The sequence below is a fragment of the Macaca fascicularis genome, chromosome 19 (genome assembly GCF_037993035.2).
Source record: "Macaca fascicularis isolate 582-1 chromosome 19, T2T-MFA8v1.1".
Lineage (NCBI taxonomy): Eukaryota > Metazoa > Chordata > Mammalia > Primates > Cercopithecidae > Macaca > Macaca fascicularis.
This window is the reverse complement of record NC_088393.1, coordinates 57,570,391-57,589,874: the sequence shown is the minus strand read 5'-3', so window position 1 is coordinate 57,589,874 and position 19,484 is coordinate 57,570,391. Positions and strand designations below refer to the sequence as shown.

The window sequence follows — 19,484 nt, the reverse complement described above, 5'->3', positions numbered from 1 at the left end:
GATCTGCCTGCCCTGGCCTCCCAAAGTGTTGGGATTACAAGTGCAAGCCACTGTGCCCGGCCTAACCGGACATCATCAAAAGCACTGAGGATGTGGCAGTGTGCTGGGCAGACATGGAGTACACAAAGTGGTGTCTACTAAAGATCGGCACTCTCCTATGACCTTCGTCTGTTATGAACCCATTTTACAGGTGAGATCATTAAGGCACAAGAGGTTATGCCTCTTTCTCAGTGTCACCCAGGGCCTCATAGGAAACCCCACCATCACAGAGTCTCCAGGACAGCCACCTAGTCCCACATCTTCCTCAGCCCTCAAATCCTGCCTGTTACGAGGCAGAACGCAGCACTGAAGAGTAGAGTCCGAGGCACCCTGGGCTCAGTTGCAACTCTGGTGGGCACCCAACACAGACTATGCTGCCGTCTCTTGGTGCCTCGGCTTCCTCACCTGTAGATGAGGGTAACAGTATCTACCTACTAGGATGGGTGAAAATTACACAAGTTAACATCCATCAGCTTCTTAGCAGGCAGCCTGTTGTACAGTTAGATGCCCCGTGACTGTCAGCTGCTGCCATTATCTGTAACATACTAGTTGTTACCATCCTGCTGAGGCTACCTAGAGCCCTCTGGACAGCCCTCACCTGTGTCGTCCCTTTCCCACCCACCCCTGCAGCCCTGAGGCTGCCTGGGGCCTCACCGTCCTCGCTGGGGGCTCCAGGGGAGGACTCCGAGTCTGAGGAGCTGCCTGGTGGGCCCCCGCCTGCCGCAGCGTTGCCCCCTGCCTCCTTCAGCCATTTCTTCCTCTTCTTAGGGGGCGGTTCAGCCTTCACCTTGGTAGGCCGGGCTTTAGGCAGCCGGGATGTGGCAGGCTGTCCTGTGGCGAGACTCCGCTCTGGCCGCGTCTGCCGTCCGCTGGCGGCCCGCTCGCCCCGCAGTGGCCGCTCCCCACGCGTCACCTTCTCCTTCTCCTTCTCCTTTTCCTTCTCGACAGGCCGCAGGAGGGAGGGCTTCTCGGGGGCAGGGGGCTCAGGCATAGCCGTCTCAGGCGTCTGCTCTGGGGGCTTTTCAGATGTCGTCTTTTCAGGGGTCTCAGGCTTGGGAGGTGGTGCTGGGGCCTTAGGGGGAGGTGCAGAGCTACCCCCAGCAGATGTGGGGTTCTTGGCCTGCCCAGAGCGTCTAGAAGGGAACAGAGAAGGGAAGGTAGTCAGTAGCCCCCGAGAACCCAGGTTCTCCTCATTGCCCCTGCTCAGTGCCCTAGGCACAGAAACAGCTTCTCTCATACTGTCCCCTCCTCTCTCTGGGTGTCTGTTACCCTCCCTCTCTGGGACTCTGATCCCCTCCTTCTCTGGGACTCTGACCCCCTCCCTCTCTGGGACTCTGACCCCCTCCCTCTCTGGGACTCTGACCCCCTCCCTCTCTGGGTGTCTGTTACCCTCCCTCTCTGGGTGTCTGACCCCCACCCTCTCTGGGTGTCTGTCCCCCACCCTCTCTGGGTGTCTGTCCCCCACCCTCTCTGGGTGTCTGTCCCCCACCCTCTCTGGGTGTCTGTCCCCCTCCCTCTCTGGGTGTCTGACCCCTTCCCTCTCTGGGTCTCTGTTCCCCTCCCTCTCTGGGTCTCTGTTCCCCTCCCTCTCTGGGTCTCTGTTACCCTCCCTCTCTGGGTGTCTGTCCCCCTCCCTCTCTGGGTCTCTGTTCCCCTCCCTCTCTGGGACTCTGACCCCCTCCCTCTCTGGGTGTCTGTCCCCCTCCCTCTCTGGGACTCTGACCCCCTCCCTCTCTGGGTGTCTGACCCCCTCCCTCTCTGGGTCTCTGTTCCCCTCCCTCTCTGGGTCTCTGTTCCCCTCCCTCTCTGGGTCTCTGTTCCCCTCCCTCTCTGGGTGTCTGACCCCCTCCCTCTCTGGGTCTCTGTTCCCCTCCCTCTCTGGGTGTCTGACCCCCTCCCTCTCTGGGTCTCTGTTCCCCTCCCTCTCTGGGTCTCTGTTCCCCTCCCTCTCTGGGTGTCTGACCCCCTCCCTCTCTGGGTGTCTGTCCCCCTCCCTCTCTGGGTGTCTGACCCCCTCCCTCTCTGGGTCTCTGTTACCCTCCCTCTCTGGGTGTCTGTCCCCCTCCCTCTCTGGGTGTCTGACCCCCTCCCTCTCTGGGTCTCTGTTACCCTCCCTCTCTGGGACTCTGACCCCCTCCCTCTCTGGGTGTCTGATCCCCTCCCTCTCTGGGTCTCTGTTCCCCTCCCTCTCTGGGTCTCTGTTCCCCTCCCTCTCTGGGTGTCTGACCCCCTCCCTCTCTGGGTCTCTGTTCCCCTCCCTCTCTGGGTGTCTGACCCCCTCCCTCTCTGGGTCTCTGTTCCCCTCCCTCTCTGGGTCTCTGTTCCCCTCCCTCTCTGGGTGTCTGACCCCCTCCCTCTCTGGGTGTCTGTCCCCCTCCCTCTCTGGGTGTCTGACCCCCTCCCTCTCTGGGTCTCTGTTACCCTCCCTCTCTGGGTGTCTGTCCCCCTCCCTCTCTGGGTGTCTGACCCCCTCCCTCTCTGGGTCTCTGTTACCCTCCCTCTCTGGGACTCTGACCCCCTCCCTCTCTGGGTGTCTGACCCCCTCCCTCTCTGGGTGTCTGTCCCCCTCCCTCTCTGGGTGTCTGTCCCCCTCCCTCTCTGGGTGTCTGTCCCCCTCCCTCTCTGGGTGTCTGACCCCCTCCCTCTCTGGGTCTCTGTTCCCCTCCTTCTGTGAGTCTCTGTTGCCCTCTTTCTGGGTCTCTGTCCACCCCAGGTCTCTGTACTCCTCTGTGAGGCTCTCTCCCCTCCCATGTCTGGGTCTCTGTTTCCCTTTCTCTGGATCTCTATCCTCCCCCATCTCTGCCCCTCTTTTTCTCTGGGTCTCTGTCTCCTTCTGAGTCTCCATCTCCCTCATGTCTCTGGGTCTCTGTCCTCCTGTCTCTGGGTCTCTGTCCCTTCTCTTTCTGGGTCTCTGTCCCCCCCTCTCTCTGGGTCTCTGTCCCTCTCTCTCTCTGGGTCTCTGTCCCTCTCTCTCTCTGGGCTCTGTCCCCACCTCCCACTCTCTAGCCTTCTCTCGTGCATGCTCCACCCCCATGCCTGTCGGCGCTGCATACTACCTGCCCCTGTGTCCCCCGTGGTTGGTACCTGACTGGCACTGGGGGCCGATGCCAGGGTTTCCGAGCACAGACCCTCACGTAGTCCTTCTTATTGACATTTTCCAGGAACTTTACATAGAGGCGCTGGTACCGATTTTTTGCGTCCCCAAAATACCCCAAATACTATGGGGAGAAAGAGGCACATGAGGAAATTCTTCACACTGCCAGCCAGACGGCCAACACCCCTGTGCCCTGGGCTACCATGGTAGCTGCCTGGAGTCTCCCGGCAGCAGGGGGCCCCCTTCCAGGTACACTGTGGAGTGAGTCACAGCCCCGCTAAGGGGAACCCCAGCTCCTAGACACCACACCCCGGGGCCCCCACGTCCTTGGTCCCCTTTGCAGGCTTACATTACTGGTGGCACAAAACTGCCTCTGGCCGTCCTTGATCTCTGGAGTGAATTTCTGCAGAAGGGCCTTCTGGACTCGCCAAATGGGTGGGGGTTCGCGCCCCGTCTGCAACGCCAGCTGAGGAGGAGGGGTGTGGTGAGGCCAGCTGGGTCAGCCCTCATTCCTGTACCTACTGCCCCTATGCCCTGGCCCACTGGCCTCCCTCACCATCCCCTTAGAGAAAAGGCAGAGACGTCAACAACAAATATCTTCTACCCCCGTGATGTGTTCAGTTCTGTGTGCGGCTTGAACTTGGCCCTGTCCCCTCCTGCCCACCCGGTACCCTGCATCAGGCTGCTCGTTCTTAGGCTGTAGAGTTTGAGTCACTGTTGCCTTACGGGGTGAAAGCCCAGAACTTCCTGTGTGACTCAGAGTAATGACAATCTTTGGGCACCGCCTGCTATTTACTGTGCTGGACAGGAGGGTACGGTTGTGAGCAAGACGTCCTGTTGTGGTCTGTGTCCCCTCACAATTCTCTTTTTACTTTTTCTTTTTTTGAGACGGAGTTTTGCTCTTGTGACCCAGGCTGGAGTGCAGTGGCGCGATCTCAGCTCACCGCAACCTCTGCCTCCTGGGTTGAAGCTGATTCTCCTGCCTCAGCCTCCTGAGAAGCTGGAATTACAGGTATGCGCCACCACGCCCGACTAATTTTGTATTTTTAGTAGAGACAGGGTTTCTCCATCTTGGTCAGGCTGGTCTTGAACTCCCCACCTCAGGCGATCCACCCGCCTCGGCCTCCCAAAGTGCTAGGATTACAGGCGTGGGCCACCAAGTCCAGCCAAATCTCTGTTGCTTATAAGCCACCCAGTCTATGGTATTCTGGTATAGCAGCCTGAGGGGTCTAAGACACCAAAAAAGCCTTCACACAGAGGTAATAACAGAGGTAATAAGACGGCCAAGCAAATAAACAAAGCAGGGTGAGTTTGTGGCCTGTGCCAAGAACAGGCAGGTGAGGTTACCTGAGACCATTTCATCAGCATGTCCACAGCGGGGAAGACAGAGCAACAGGAAGGCTCCCTATCTCTGCTCCCCCTACCCCACAAACACCTGAACACCAACCACCACCACCCTGCAGTTTGCGTGTGCCCCAGCTGGGCGACGGCAACTGATGGACGTGAGAGAATGTGACCTTGAGGACTGAAGAGGCAGCAGAGGCGCCAAATATGGACACAAGAAATAATAGTACAAGTCATAAATGTCCTGTTGCCAATTCCCAGGACACTATAGAAGCCTAGAGGAGGGGCCTCAGATTTTTTTTTTTTTTGAGATGGAGCCTCGCTCAGTCACCCAGGCTGGAAGTGCAGTGGTGCGATCTCAGCTCACTGCAACCTGTGCCTCCCGGGTTCAAACGACTCTCCTGCCTCAGCCTCCCTAGTAGTTGGGACTATAGGCACCCACCACACCAGGCTAATTTTTGTATTTTTAGTAGAGACGGGGTTTTGCCAGGTTGGCTGGGCTGGTCTCGAACTCCTGACCTCAGGTGATCCACTTGCCCCGGCCTCCCAAAGTGCTGGGATTACAGGCGTGAGTCACTGCGCTCAGCCTCAAATTTAAACTGAATCCAAGAATGCTTCCTGGAATGGGTGACAGATGCCAAAATGAGTCCCTGGAAGGAATGTGTCTTTAAAAGGGGGGCCAGGCTGAGTGCAGTGGCTCACACCTGTAATCCCAACATTTTGGGAGGCCAAGGTAGGTGGATCACTTGAGGTCGGGAGTTTGAGACCAGCCCAGCCTACATGGTGAAAAAGCACCAGCTTGAGGAAGCCATTGGAGCATCTTGTCAGCCCAGGAAGACTGCCCCTGCCTCTGCCCCCTCCCACTCCCTGTGTCAGCCTCCTCTCAGGAAGCTGCTGACACTGTAGCTGGAGTCAGACCCCCTGGCTAGCACATTCGCACTGGGTTTGGTACCTTCCCTCAAACCACTTTTCCTCCCAGCATCCCCACTCCACACCCAGTCATCAGGCCTCACCCTGACTTCAGCCTTGTCCGTTCCCCAAACAGGGCCAGTCAATCCCCAAGCCCCACCCATCCTGCCTCTCCTCATGTCACTCATATCACTGACCATGCCAACCGCCGATTACTAGAAAAGTGGCCCGGCCCACAGCCTCCTACTCAGTGGAACCCACAGCTGATTGGAGATTGGAGAGTCAACCTAGGGAGGTCACCAGCAGGCTTTTTTTTTTTTTTTTTGACAGAGTCTTGCTCTGTCGCCAGGCTGGAGTGCAGTGGCGCGATCTCGGCTCACTGCAACCTCCATCTCCTGAGTTCAAGTGATTCTCCTGGCTCAGCCTCCCGAATAGCTGGGACTAGAGGCGCACGCCACCATGCCCAGCTAATTTTTGTATTTTTAGTGGAAACGGGGTTTCACCACGTTGGCCAGGATGGTCTCGATCTCTTGACCTCATGATCCGCCCGCCTGGGCCTCCCAAAGTGCTGGGATTACAGGGGTGAGCCACTGCGCCCGGCCTCTTTTTTTTTTTTTAGATAGAGTTTTTTTTTTTAAACAGAGTTTTCACCCAGCCTTTTTTGTTTTGTTTTTTGTTTTTGTGAGACCCTCTCACTCTGTTACCTAGGCTGGAGTGCAGTAGCACAACCATGACCACAGCTCACCTATTGCCTCCTAGGCTCAAGTGATCCTCCTCCCTCAGTCACCTACACAACCAAGTAGCTGGGACTACAGCTATGCACCACCACTCCTGGATAATTTTTGTATTTTTTGTAGAAATGGGGTTTCACGGCCAGGGCTGTGGCTCATGCCTGTAATCACTTTGGAAGGCCGAGGCAGGTAGATCACCTGAGGTCAGTAGTTCGAGATCAGCCTGGCCAACATGGTGAAACCCCGTCTCTACAAAAATACAAAAATTAGCTGGGCATGATGGCACATGCCTGTAATCCCAGCTACTCGGGAGGCTGAGGTAGGACAATCGCTTGAACCTGGGAGGCAGAGGTTGCAGTGAGCCAAGATTGCGCCACTGGACTCCAGCCTGGCCGACAGAGCAAAACTCTGTCTCAAAAAAAAAAAAAAAAAGAAAAAGAAAAAGAAAAAAAGGCCAGGCGCAGTGGCTCACGCCTGTAATCCCAGCACTTTGGGAGGCCAAGACAGGCGGATCACCAGGTCAGGAGATCGAGACCGTTCTGGCTAAAAACACACAAAAAAATTAGCCGGGGGTGGTGGCGGGCACCTGTAGTCTCAGCTACTCAGGAGGCTGAGGCAGGAGAATGGCGTGAACCTGGAGGCGAAGCTTGCAGTGAGCTGAGATTGCACCACAGCACTCCAGCCTGGGCGACAAAGCGAGACTCCATCTCAAAAAAAAAAAAAAAAAAAAAAGAAACAGGGTTTTACCATGGCATGCCCAACTCCCAGGTTCAAAAGATCCTCCCACCTCGGCCTCAATGTGTTGGGATTACAGGCGTGGACCACTGCTCCCAGCTACTGACCTCATCTTGGCCCTATAGGCTGAGTAGAATCAGATTTTCTCCTGAGAATCTGAAGTGTGACAAGCTAAGACGTGTGTTGTAAGCAGTGGGGATGTAAGCCACTGAGCTAGAGACACTCAGACTCGATATTAATGAGAAAACTGCAGGGCCCCAGGCTGGGCGCAGGGTGGCTCACACCTGTAATCCCAGCATTTTGGGAGGCCGAGGTGGGTGGATCACCTGAGGTCAGGAGTTCAAGACCAGCCCAGTCAATATGGTGAAACACCGTCTCTACTAAAAATACAAAAATTAGCCAAGTGTGGTGGCAGGTGCCTGTAATCCCAGCTACTCTGGAGGTTGAGGCAGGAGAATCGCTTGAACCCGAGAGGCGGAGATTGCAGTGAACTGAGATTGCACCATTGCACTCCAGCCTGGGGGACAAGAGCAAGACTTGTCTCAAAAAAAAAAAAAAGAAAAAGAAAACTGCAGGGTTCCATTAACAGGGGAGTCAGTCCCAGGACAGATGCTGTGGACAGAGTACTGTCCAGGCTTGAACAACTCCCCAGTCACCTCCCTACTAGCCAGGGGCTCTAAATGGCATAGAGCCTAATGTCTTCACCAGCACCCACGGAACTCATCCCTGCACCCATGTCCAACATGGCTGGGGCCAGCCCACCTGCCCAGCCTCAGCATTCACTGTCCAGTCACTTAACACCTTGTGACCCTGCACACCTCAAACACAGTGTGCTTTCCCTCACCACAGGGCCTTTGCACAGCTGTTTCCTCTGCCTGGACAACCCCAACACCATACTCTTCTCCACCCAATGAACTTTTTTTTTTTGAGACAGAGTCTCACTCTGTGGCCCAGGCTGGAGTGCAGCGGCACTATCTCAGCTCACTGAAACCTCCGCCTCCTGAATTCAAGTGATTCTCCTGCTTCAGCCTCCTGAGTAGCTGGGATTACAGGGACCCGCCACCATGTCTGGCTAAGTTTTGTATTTTCAGTAGAGACGGGACTGCACCATGTTGTCCACGCTGATCCTGACCTCCTCACTTCAAGTGATCCACCCACCTCGACCTCCGAAAGTGCTGGGATTACAGATGCGAACCACCACACCCAGCCAACTTTTTCTTTTTTGAGACAGGGTCTCATTCCAGTTGCCCAGGTGGGAATGCAATGGCGCAATCCTGGCTCACTGCAGCCTTGATCTCTCAAACTCGGGGTGATCAGCCTCGAGGGTAGCTGGGAATATAGGCATGTGAAACCACATACCTGGCTAATTTTTTGTATTCTTAGTACAGGCAGGATTTCACCATGTTGACCAGGCTGGTGTTGAACTCCTGAGCGTAAGCAATCCACCCACCTCAGCCTCCCAAAGTCCTGGGATTCCCGGCAGGAGCCACTGCGCCCAGTCTCCACCCAGTGAATTCTTACATGCTTGGAGTATACACGCTGCCCAACCCTTACAACAACCCCAACGGCAGTTTCAGTTTACAGGCAGGGAAGGAGAATGGGCTAGCCTGGCCCTGTCAATTTGGCAGCTCGTTCCCACAAGCGGATCTTGAGCTTTTGAGATTGATTTTTTTTTTTTTTTTTTTTGAGACAGGGTCACATTCTCCGTCACCCAGGCTGGAGTGCAGTGGTGTAATCGTGGCTCACTACAACCTCAACTTCCTGGGCTCCGGTGATTGTCACACGTCAGCCTCTCCAGTAGCCGGGACTACAGGCGGGCACCACCCTGTCTGGTTAAATTTTTTTGAATTTTGTGCAGAGACAGGGTCTCACTATGTTGCCCAGGCTGGTCTCAAACTCCTGGGCTCAAGTGATCTGCCAAGCACCTCAGCCTCCCGAAGCGCTGGGATTGCAGGCTTGAGCCACCGCGCCCAAGGTGACAGGATGCAGCACTTGAAATGTGGCTGGTCCAATGGATGCATTCAATCAGTACAAAGTATTCACAGGATTTTGAAGTCTTGGTACGCAAAAAAGAAGTTAAAACCTCAACTTTTCATTTTAGTAATACCCCCATTTAATAATATTAAAACATCGGGGCCGGGCGTGGTGGCTCAAGCCTGTAATCCCAGCACTTTGGGAGGCCGAGACGGGCGGATCACGAGGTCAGGAGATCGAGACCATCCTGGCTAACACGGTGAAACCCCGTCTCTACTAAAAATACAAAAAAAAAAAACTAGCCGGGCGAGGTGGCGGGCGCCTGTAGTCCCAGCTACTCCGGAGGCTGAGGCAGGAGAATGGCGTAAACCCGGGAGGCGGAGCTTGCAGTGAGCTGAGATCCAGCCACTGCACTCCAGCCCGGGCTACAGAGCAAGACTCCGTCTCAAAAAAAAAATAAATTAAAAAAAATAAAAATAAAACATCGGCCAGGTGCGGTGGCTCACGCCTGTAATCCCAGCACTCTGGGAGGCCGAGACGGGCAGATCACGAGGTCAGGAGATCGAGACCATCCTGGCTGACATGGTGAAATCCAGTATCTACTAAAAATACAAAAAAAAAAATTAGCGGGGCGTAGTGGCAGGCACCTGTAGTCCCAGCTACACGGGAGGTTGAGGCAGGAGAATGGCGTGAACCTGGGGGGTGGAGCTTGCAGTGAGCTGAGATCGCGCCACTGCACTCCAGCCTGGGCAACAGAGCGAGACTCCATCTCAAAAAAAAAATAAAATAAAATAAAACATCATTAACAGTTTTTCTTTTTCTTTTTTTGAGACTGAGTTTTACTCTTGTCGCCCAGGCTAGAGTGCAATGGTACGATCTCAGCTCACTGCAACCTCCACCTCCCAGGTTCAAGCAATTCTTCTGCCTCAGCCTCCCGAGTAGGTGGGATTACAAGTGCCCACCACCACGCCCGGCTAATTTTTATATTTTCGGTAGAGATGGTGTTTCACTATGTTGACCAGGCTGGTCTTAACTCTGGACCTCAGGTGACTCACCTGCTTTGGCCTCCCGAAGTGCTGCAATTACAGGCCTGAGCCACTACACCCAGCCAACAGCTTTCTTTTTTTTTGTTTTTTTGAGACAGGCTCTCACTCTGTCACCCAGACTGGAGTGCAGTGGTACGATTTCGGCTCACTGCAACCTCCGTCTCCCAGGATGAAGCGATTCTCCCACCTCAGCCTCTCGAGTAGCTAGGACAACAAGTGCATGCCACTATATCTAGCTAATTTTTTCTTTTCTTTTTTTCTTTTTTTTTTTTTTTTGTAGAGAGGGGGGTTTTGCCATGTTGCCCAAGCTGGTCTTGAACTCCTGACCTCAAGCGATCCACCCACCTTGGCCTCCCAAAGTGCTGGGATTACAGGCATGACCCACTACACCTGACAAAAACATCATTAAGAGTTGTTCTTTATTAATTACAAGTTGAAACTCTGTGTGTGTGTGCATGCGTGCGTGACAGAGGCTCACTCTGTTGCCTAGGCTGGAGTGCAGTGGCGCAATCATAGCTCACTGCAGCCTGGACCTCTGGGCTCAAGTGATCCTCTCACCTCAACATCTCAAACTGCCGGGATTACAGGTGTGAGCCACCGCATGTAGCCAAAATAATATTTTAGATATGTTAGGTTAAATAAAATGCATCCCTATGGCTAATTTCTTTCTTTTTTTTTTTTTAAGGCAGGGGCTCACGATGTTGCCCAGGCTGGTCTGCAACTCCTGGATTCAAGCAATCCTCCTGCCTCGTCCTCCCAAAGTGCTGAGAGTATAGCACTTTGGCCACCTATTGCTAATTTCATCTATCTTTTTTATTTTTATAAATGCAGGAATGAAAACATTTAAAATCACATACATGACTCAGGTGATATTTATATTGGACTGCTGTTTTTCTGGAATAAACGATGGTCTATAGCTTGTTTTTGAAGGGGCTTTAAGAGTGGTTTGTACCAGCCTGGCCAACATGGTGAAACCCCATCTCTACTAAAAATACAAAAATTAGCCAGGTGTGGTGGCAGGTGCCTGTAATCCCAGCTACTCAGGAGGCTGAGGCAGGAGAATCACTTGAACCTGGGAGGTTGTGGTTGCAGTGAGCCGAGACTGTGCCACAGCACTCCAGCCTGGGAGACAGAGCGAGACTCCATCTCAAAAAAAAAAAGAGATGGATAAAAGAAAAAAAATGGGCTGGGCACACTGGCTCACGCCTGTAATACCAGCACTTTGGGAGGCTAAGGGGAGCAAATCACAGGGTTAGGAGTTCAAGACCAGCCCGACTAACATAGTGAAACCCCATCTCTACTAAAAATACAAAAATTAGATGGGCGTGGTGGCACGCGCCTGTAATCCCAGCTACTCAGGAAGCTGAGGCAGGAGAATTGCTTGAATCTGGGAGGTGAGGGTTGCAGTGAGCCAAGACTGTGCCACTGCACTCCATCCTCGGAGACAGATTGAGACTCCGTCTCAAAAAAAAAAAAAAGAAAAAAAAGTCCAGACACAGTGGCTCACACCGGCAATCTCAGTACTTTGGAAGGCTGAGACGGGAGGACTGCTTGAGCCCAAGAGTTCAAGACTAGCCAGGTTAACAGAATGAGACGCCAGTCTCTACTTAAGGAATAAAAAAATTTGCCAGGCATGCTGTTGTATGCCTGTAGTCCTAGTTACTCGGGAGGCTGAGGTGGGAGGATCACTTGAGCCCAGGAGTTTGAGGCTTCAGTGAGCCATGATCATGCCACTGTACACCAGCCTGGGTGACAGAGTGAGGCCCTGTCTCAAAAAAACAAAAAAATAATAATAATAAGTGTCAGAAATTTGAGTCAGTCGGGTTAAACCAAAGCTGGGGTCTTTTTTTTTTTTTTTTGAGACGGAGTCTCGCTCTGTCGCCCAGGCTGGAGTGCAGTGGCCGGATCTCAGCTCACTGCAAGCTCCGCCTCCCGGGTTTACGCCATTCTCCTGCCTCAGCCTCCCGAGTAGCTGGGACTACAGGCGCCCGCCACTGCGCCCGGCTAGTTTTTTGTATTTTTTAGTAGAGACGGGGTTTCTTTTTTTTTTTTTTTTTTGAGACGGAGTCTCACTCTGTCGCCCAGGCTGGAGTGCAGTGGCGCTATCTCGGCTCACTGCAAGCTCCGCCTCCCGGGTTTACGCCATTCTCCTGCCTCAGCCTCCCGAGTAGCTGGGACTACAGGCGCCCGCCACCTCGCCCGGCTAATTTTTTTTGTATTTTTAGTAGAGACGGGGTTTCATTGTGTTAGCCAGGATGGTCTCGATCTCCTGACCTCGTGATCCGCCCGTCTCGGCCTCCCAAAGTGCTGGGATTACAGGCTTGAGCCACCGCGCCCGGCCAGAGACGGGGTTTCACCGTGTTAGCCAGGATGGTCTCGATCTCCTGACCTCGTGATCCGCCCGTCTCGGCCTCCCAAAGTGCTGGGATTACAGGCTTGAGCCACCGCGCCCGGCCCAAAGCTGGGGTCTTAACTAAGCCAGCAGCCTGCCCTGTCTCCAGGCCCACAAATGAGTCCCCAAGGTCTGCATGTTTGGCAAAGGCATGGGGTTTTGTCCCCCATTATAATGCACACTCAAGTTGTATTTTAAGCATCTGAGTCCTCACCTGGCCCCTTCCCCTGCCCCATGCCAGCTGGGAGGTGGTGTCAGATGGCCCTGGCTCCAATCCCAGGTTGGCACTGGCCAGCCGACTGACTCCCTTTCTCTGAATGTGAACTTCACCATCTGTAAAATGGGGATGCTCAAGGTCCCTGCCCTAGGACCCTGTTCATTTGACCCAGTGCTGGCTCAGCTGTGTTTGACTAGAATGTACATGGTGCCTGGCTGAGTCGGGGATAAGAATATGGGTTCTTGGCTGGGCGCAGTGGCTCACGCCTATAATCCTAGCGCTTTGGGAGGCTGAGGCGGGCAGATCACCTGAGGTCAGGAGTTCGAGAGTAGCCTGACCAACATGGAGAAACCCCGTCTCTACTAAAAACACAAAATTAACCAGGCATGGTGACGCATGCCTGTAATCCTAGCTACTCGGGAGGCTGAGGCAGGAGAATCACTTGAACTCGGGAAGAGGAGGTTGCAGTGAGCCAAGACTGCACCATTGCACTCCAGCCTGGGCAACAAGAGTGAAACACTATCTCAAAAATAAATAAATAAATAAGAATATGGGTTCCTAAGGCCAGCAGGGCTGGGTGTGGATCCCGAGCTACAAAAGCCTGGGAAAGCTACTTTATCTCTCTGTGCCTCGGTTTCCTTCCCTCAAAAATGAGGATAATAGGCCAGGCACAGTGGCTCATTCCTGTAATCCCAGCACTTTGGGAGGCCGAGGTGGGCGGATCACCCGAGGTCATGAGTTTGAGACCAGCCTGGCCAACATGGTGAAACCCCATCTCCACTAAAAATACAAAAATTAGCCAAGCATGGTAGGGTCCTCTGTAGTCGCAGCTACTCGAGAGGCTGAGTTATGAGAATCGCTTGAACTAGGGAGGCAGAAGTTGCAGTGAGCCAAGATCATGTCACTGCACTCCAGCCTGGACAACAGAGAGAGAGACCCTGTCTCAAAAAAATGGGCATAGTAATTCGCAGTCGGAAGAACTTTTTACCTGTGTGAGCCTCAGTTTCCATCCCTGCAAAATGCTACTGTAGTCTCTATAATGAAGTTTATCTTTTTTATATAAAAAGATAAAACTTGGAGATGGATGGTGGTGACGGTCATTCAACAATCTCAATATTTTTTTTTCTTTATTTTTTTGAGACAGAGTTTTGCTCTTGTAGCCCAGGCTGGAGTGCAGTGGCTGGTCTCGAACTCCTGACCTCAGGTGATCTGCCCGCCTTGGCCTCCCAAAGTGCTGCAATTACAGGCATGAGCTACCGCACCTGGCCTATGATGTCAATTTTTTTTTTTTTTTGAGACAGTCTTGCTCCCTTACCAGACTGGAGTGCAGTGGCGCGATCTCAGCTCACTGTAACCTCCGACTCCCAGGTTCAAGCGATTCTCCTGCCTCAGCCTCCCGAGTAGTTGGGATTACAGGCACCCGCCACTATGCCTGGCTAATTTTATTTTATTTTATTTTATTTTTGAGACGGAGTCTCGCTCTGTCGCCCAGGCTGGTGTGCAGTGGCGCAATCTCGGCTCACTGCAAGCTCCACCTCCTGGGTTCACGGCATTCTCCTGCCTCAGCCTCCAGAGTAGCTGGGACTACAGGCACCCACCACCAGGCCCAGCTAATTTCTTGTATTTTTAGTAGAGATGGGGTTTCACCATGTTAGCCAGGATAGTCTCGATCTCCTGACCTCATGATCCACCCACCTCAGCCTTCCGAAGTGCTGGGATTACAGACATGAGACTCCCAGCTAATTTTTGTATTTTTAGTAGAGACAGGGTTTCACCATGTTAGCCAGGATAGTCTCAATCTCTTGACCTCGTGTTCTGCCCGCCTCGGCCTTCCAAAGTGCTGGGATTACAGGCGTGAGACACCACGCCCGGCATGATGTCAATATCCTTAATGCCACTGAACCATACACTGAAAACTGGTTAAAATGACAAATTTCATGGTACGTATGTGACCATGATTTTAAAAACAAAGAAAGATAAAACGAAATTCTGACTGTGATGTTCCCAAAATCCTGTTCCTCAGGAGGTAGTAGACATTTCTTTTTTCTTTTTTTTTTTTTGAGACGGAGTCTCGCTCTGTCACCCAGGCTGGAGTGCAGTGGCCGGATCTCAGCTCACTGCAAGCTCCGCCTCCCGGGTTTACGCCATTCTCCGGCCTCAGCCTCCCGAGTAGCTGGGACTACAGGCGCCCGCCACCTCGCCTGGCTAGTTTTTTGTATTTCTTAATAGAGACGGGGTTTCACCGTGTTAGCCAGGATGGTCTCGATCTCCTGACCTCGTGATCCGCCCGTCTCGGCCTCCCAAAGTGCTGGGATTACAGGCTTGAGCCACCGCGCCCGGCCTTCTTTTTTCTTTTTTAGAGACAGGGTCTCGCTCTGTCACCGAGGCTGGAGTGCTGTGGTGCAATCATAGATAGCTCACGGCAACCGCAAACTCCTGGGCTCAAGCAATCCTGCCATCTTAGCCTTTCACGTAGCTGAGACTACAGGCATGCGCTACCATGCCTGGCTAATTTATTTATTGTTTTTGGTAGATGTGAGGTCTTGCTATTTGGCTAGCTGCTCTCAAGTGATCCTCTCACCTCAGCCTCTCAAAGTTCTGGGATTACAGGCGTGAGCCACCACTCCCAGCCTGCTCTATTATTTACTTTTCCCACAATGAAATACATTGAAATAACATAGGAAAAAATACATTTGAGTTTGCCTCAAAAAACACACTTAAGAAGAAAGTGTAAGGCCGGGCGCGGTGGCTCATGCCTGTAATCCCAGCACTTTGGGAGGCCGAGATGAGTGGATCACAAGGTAAGAAGTGGAAGAGCAGTTTGGCCAAGATGTTGAAACCCCTTCTCTACTAAAAATGCAAACATTAGCCAGGTGTGGTGGCACGTGCCAGTAATCCCAGCTACTCAGGAGGCTGAGGCAGGAGAACTGCTTGAACCCGGGCAGCAGAGGTTGCAGTGAGCTGAGATTGCGCCCCTGCACTCTGGCCTGGGTGACAGAGCAAGACTCCATCTCAAAAAACAAACAAACAAACAAACAGAAAAGAAGAAAGTGTAATAATAGTTATTATCCTTATAATTAATTTTTCCCATAATTTCTCCATGTTACATCCAACATTAAATTAAAACAACATCCAGAACTAAATTATCATTATTTTCGAGATGGAGTCTTGCTTGGCGCCCAGGTTGGAATGCAGTGACACAATCTCACTCCCTGCAACCTCCGCCCCACACTCCCCCAGCAGAGTTCAAGTGATCCTCCTTCCTCAGCCTCCCGAGTAGAAGGGATTACAGGTACGCCCCACCACACCCAGCTAATTTTTTGTACTTTTAGTAAAGACGGGGTTTCACCATACTGGCCAGGCTGGTCTCAAACTCCTGACCTCAAGTGATCCACCTGCCTTGGCCTCCCAAAGTGCTGGGATTAGAGGCGTGAGCCACCACGCCTGGCCAAGATTAAATTAAGTGTCATAGTATACATGAAGGGCCAAACAATAATCCTGTCTCATAATCAGTACAATCAATGACAATGACTGACATGGAGAATGGCCTTGGCTTCCATGCCACCATCAGGGCTGACCTCCTGAACACCTGCTCAGCCGCATGCCCTGTGCAGAGCACTCCATGGGCACCTGATAACACCTACCCCATCAAGTGCCTTGCAAGTTAATCCTCTGATCCAACTCTATTTGTCCAATGAACCCAGTACAGTAGAGGCCAGCAAACCTTATTCATGATGAGCCAGAGATATTTTTTGCCATTGAGGGCCAGCTAACTACCCAGCTCGCTGCCATATGCGAAAAACAGCCATAGACAACATGTAAATGAATGGGCATGGTTGTGTGCCAATAAAACTTTATTTGCAAAAACAAGCAGTGGGCTGGATTTGGCCTAGGGGCCACAGTTTTCCAACCCCTGCGGTAGACTGGAAGCAGTGAACAGGCTGTTGGTCTGCATTTATGTATTTAACTATTTAAAGTAAGTATTGAAGATATGGCCAGCCGGGTGCAGTGGCTAACACCTATAATCCCAGCACTTTGGGAGGCCGAGCAGGTAGATCACCTGAGGTCAGGAGTTTGAGACCAGCCTGGCCAACACAGTGAAACCCCCGTTTCTACTAAAAACACAAAAATCAGCCGGACGTGGTGGCGTGTGTCTGTAGTCCCAGCTACTTGGGAGGTCAAGTCAAAAGAATCTCTTCAACCTGGGAGGCGGAGGTTGCAGTGAGCTGAGCAATAAGAGTGAAACTCCGTCTCAAAAAAAAAAAAAAAAGATATAGCCTGACACACAGTGAGCATTCCCAAATGATTCACTCTTTTGGTTTGAGAGAAAAGGTTTCAATATGTGGCTAGGCTGGTCTCAAACTTCCAAAGTGCTGAGATTACAGGTGTAAGCCGCCGCATCCGGCCCAATTACATTTACGGGTTACCTGCAGGTAGTCTATGTCAGTGACTCACATTTCCACCATTGTGCCATAAATGGCAAAGTAGCCTGTCTCTCTGGCTCGTTCCATTAGACTAGAAGCTCCCTGAGGCCAGAGCCGCATCTGCTTGTACAGTACTGGTCCTCTACCACCCACAGTAGGGTATCTGCATAAACATTCACAATCGCTTTACCTTATATGCAAGTAATGCATGTATAGACACATACACGTTAACAATCGCTTTACCTTACATGTAAGTAATGCATGTATACACACAAACGCAAATAAAACCTCTGAGGCCCGCAGGTCCTCGACACCTCTATCAGCCCCATCGGACTGTGAATTCCAGGGCGGCCAGGCCATCACTGGATCTGCAGGTCCCAATACAAGCCTGTCATCCAGCAGGCGCTCAACAAAACAGGTGACCAAACCCATCAGGCCCAGTTTTTGAAGGCTGGGACTCACCTTGAGGGAAGGGATGTCCTCGGCGCGGATGACAAACTCGTCCCGCTCCCGGAAGATGCCCTCTCCGCCACTCTCGCCAGCCTCCTCGTCCGTCTCCCCACACACGGCCGCCGTCTCCTGCTTCTTGGCCAGATGCAGGGGCCGGGTGTCCGGCAGCTCAGGGTCTTCGGGGGACGGGGCGGCGGGCTCCTCAGGAGGGGCAGCGGGTGGGGCAGCGGCTGGTGGGGGTGGCGGTGGAGGCGAGGGCATAGCTGGTGGAGGTGGTGGCGGCAGCGGTGGTGGCGGTGGTGAGTTGGGCGTGGGGGCCACCAGCGGGGGCGGTGAGGGCAGGGCTGGCTGTGGCGGCGGAGGGGGTGGTGGAGGCTGAGGCTGAGGAGTCGGGGCAGGAGGTGGAGTGGGTGGGGGTTTCTCCTCCAGCAGTGGGGGCTCTGGGGGAGACAGGGACATCAGGCCTGGATGTTATTCATCATTCCTGGCACCTTTCCTCTTGTCCTTTAAACATCACTTTCTGTACCAAGAACCCCTCTGTCTGTAACTACCACTCAGCTCCCAGTGGCCCTTCTACCCTATCGGAGTCTCTACAGAGACCTACTCTGGCTCCTGTGGCTGTAAAGGAGACCTGTCTCCCATCCCTAATCCCCTTCTCAGTCCTGAAATGTCTCTTTGTGGTCTCAAAGCTCTTGTCTGGCTCTTAACTCCTCCTCCTGAATGACCCTCCCAACTCCTAAGTCATCACCTCCCTAGCTCTACTTCCTCACCTTGTCTTCCTCCAAGGCCTCATCCTCCTCCCTCCAGGCCCATCTTTGTTCTTTCCTTGGCCTGCTCACTAGTGTGCAGACTGCTAACCCCTCCTCTGTCTGCCAGCTCCCTTCTTCAGGCCTTTTAAGAACCTCATAGGAGGCGGGCATGGTGGTTCACGCCTGTAATCCCACTACTTTCAGAAGCCAAGGCAGGCGGATCACTTGAGGTCAGGAGTTCGAGACCAGCCTGGCCAACATGGTAAAACCCTGTCTCTACCAAAAATATAAAAAATGAGCCAGGTGTGGTGGCAGGTGCCTGTAATCCCAGCTACTTGGGAGGCTGAGGCAGGAGAACAGCTTGAACCCGGGAGGCGGAGGTTGCAGTGAGCCAAGATCGTGCCACTGTACTCCAGCCTGGTGGACAGAGTGAGACTCTGTCTTGAAAAACAAAACAAAACAAAAAAAACGGCTGGGCACAGTGGCTCACGCCTGTAATCCCAACACTCTGGGATGCTGAGGTGGGCAGATCACGAAGTAAGGAGTTCAAGACCAGCTTGGCCAATATAGTGAAACCCCATCTCTACTAAAAATACAAAAAATTAGCTGGGCATGGTGGCACGCACCTGTAGTCCCAGCTACTTGGGAGGCTGAGGCAGGAGAATCACTTGAACCTGGAAGGCAGAGGTTGCGGTGAGCCAAGATTGCGCCACTAAACTCCAGCCTGGGTGACAGAGCAAGACTCTGTCTCACAAAAAAAACAAAACAAAACAAAACAAAAACCTCACAGGGTCTTTTTGTTTTGTTTGGGAGGTTTTTTGTTTAAAAAGACCCTGTCTTAGGGTCTTGCTCTGTCAGCCAGGCTGGAGTACAGTGGCTCAATCATGGTTCACCACAGCCTCAACCTCCTGGGCTCAAGTGATCCTCCTGTCTCAGCCTCCCAAAGTGTGCTAGGATTACAGGTGTTGCCGACTGTGCCCAGCCTGTCATGGTTTTTTTTTTTTTTTTTTTTTTTTTTTTTAACACTCCCCTCTAACTCCCTGAAATCTCACCCGACCCGTAAAACTGCTGCTTCTCCGTCCTTGTATCCTTGGCCATGGCCCTTCCAAGCCCTTCAAAGGCTCTCTCAGCCTGGCTGTTCTCTCCTACAATGACCCTGTCAGCTTTGGCCTCACCCCTTCTTCTCACCTCCCCACTTCCCATTCCCCAACTTTCTACACCCCCCAAAAGCTCTCTCCATTTCCCAAGTCCCCTCTATGCCCTCCCGTAAGCTCCCACCTCTCATCTCCCAATTGTGCCCCTAGTCTTGCCTTCCGCTGCCCACTCCCAAGACCCATCACCCTCCCCAAGTCTTTCTCTGCCCCCAGACATCTTTCTGTA

The 19,484-nt window shown here is 52.8% G+C and overlaps 1 protein-coding gene across 1 annotated transcript in view; it reads right to left on the bottom strand.

Annotated features, from left to right (window-relative positions):
• The window catches only part of PRR12 (proline rich 12), a 37,591-nt gene that overhangs the window by 9,136 nt on the left and 8,971 nt on the right, over positions 1-19,484 (bottom strand). The window contains exons 6-9 of the mRNA XM_045380003.2: positions 17,368-17,795; positions 3,483-3,599; positions 3,124-3,257; positions 694-1,172 (exon numbers count right to left, since the gene is read on the bottom strand). Of these exons, the coding sequence (XP_045235938.2) occupies positions 694-1,172; positions 3,124-3,257; positions 3,483-3,599; positions 17,368-17,795 (1,158 nt within the window). The remainder of the gene's footprint in view (positions 1-693; positions 1,173-3,123; positions 3,258-3,482; positions 3,600-17,367; positions 17,796-19,484) is intronic.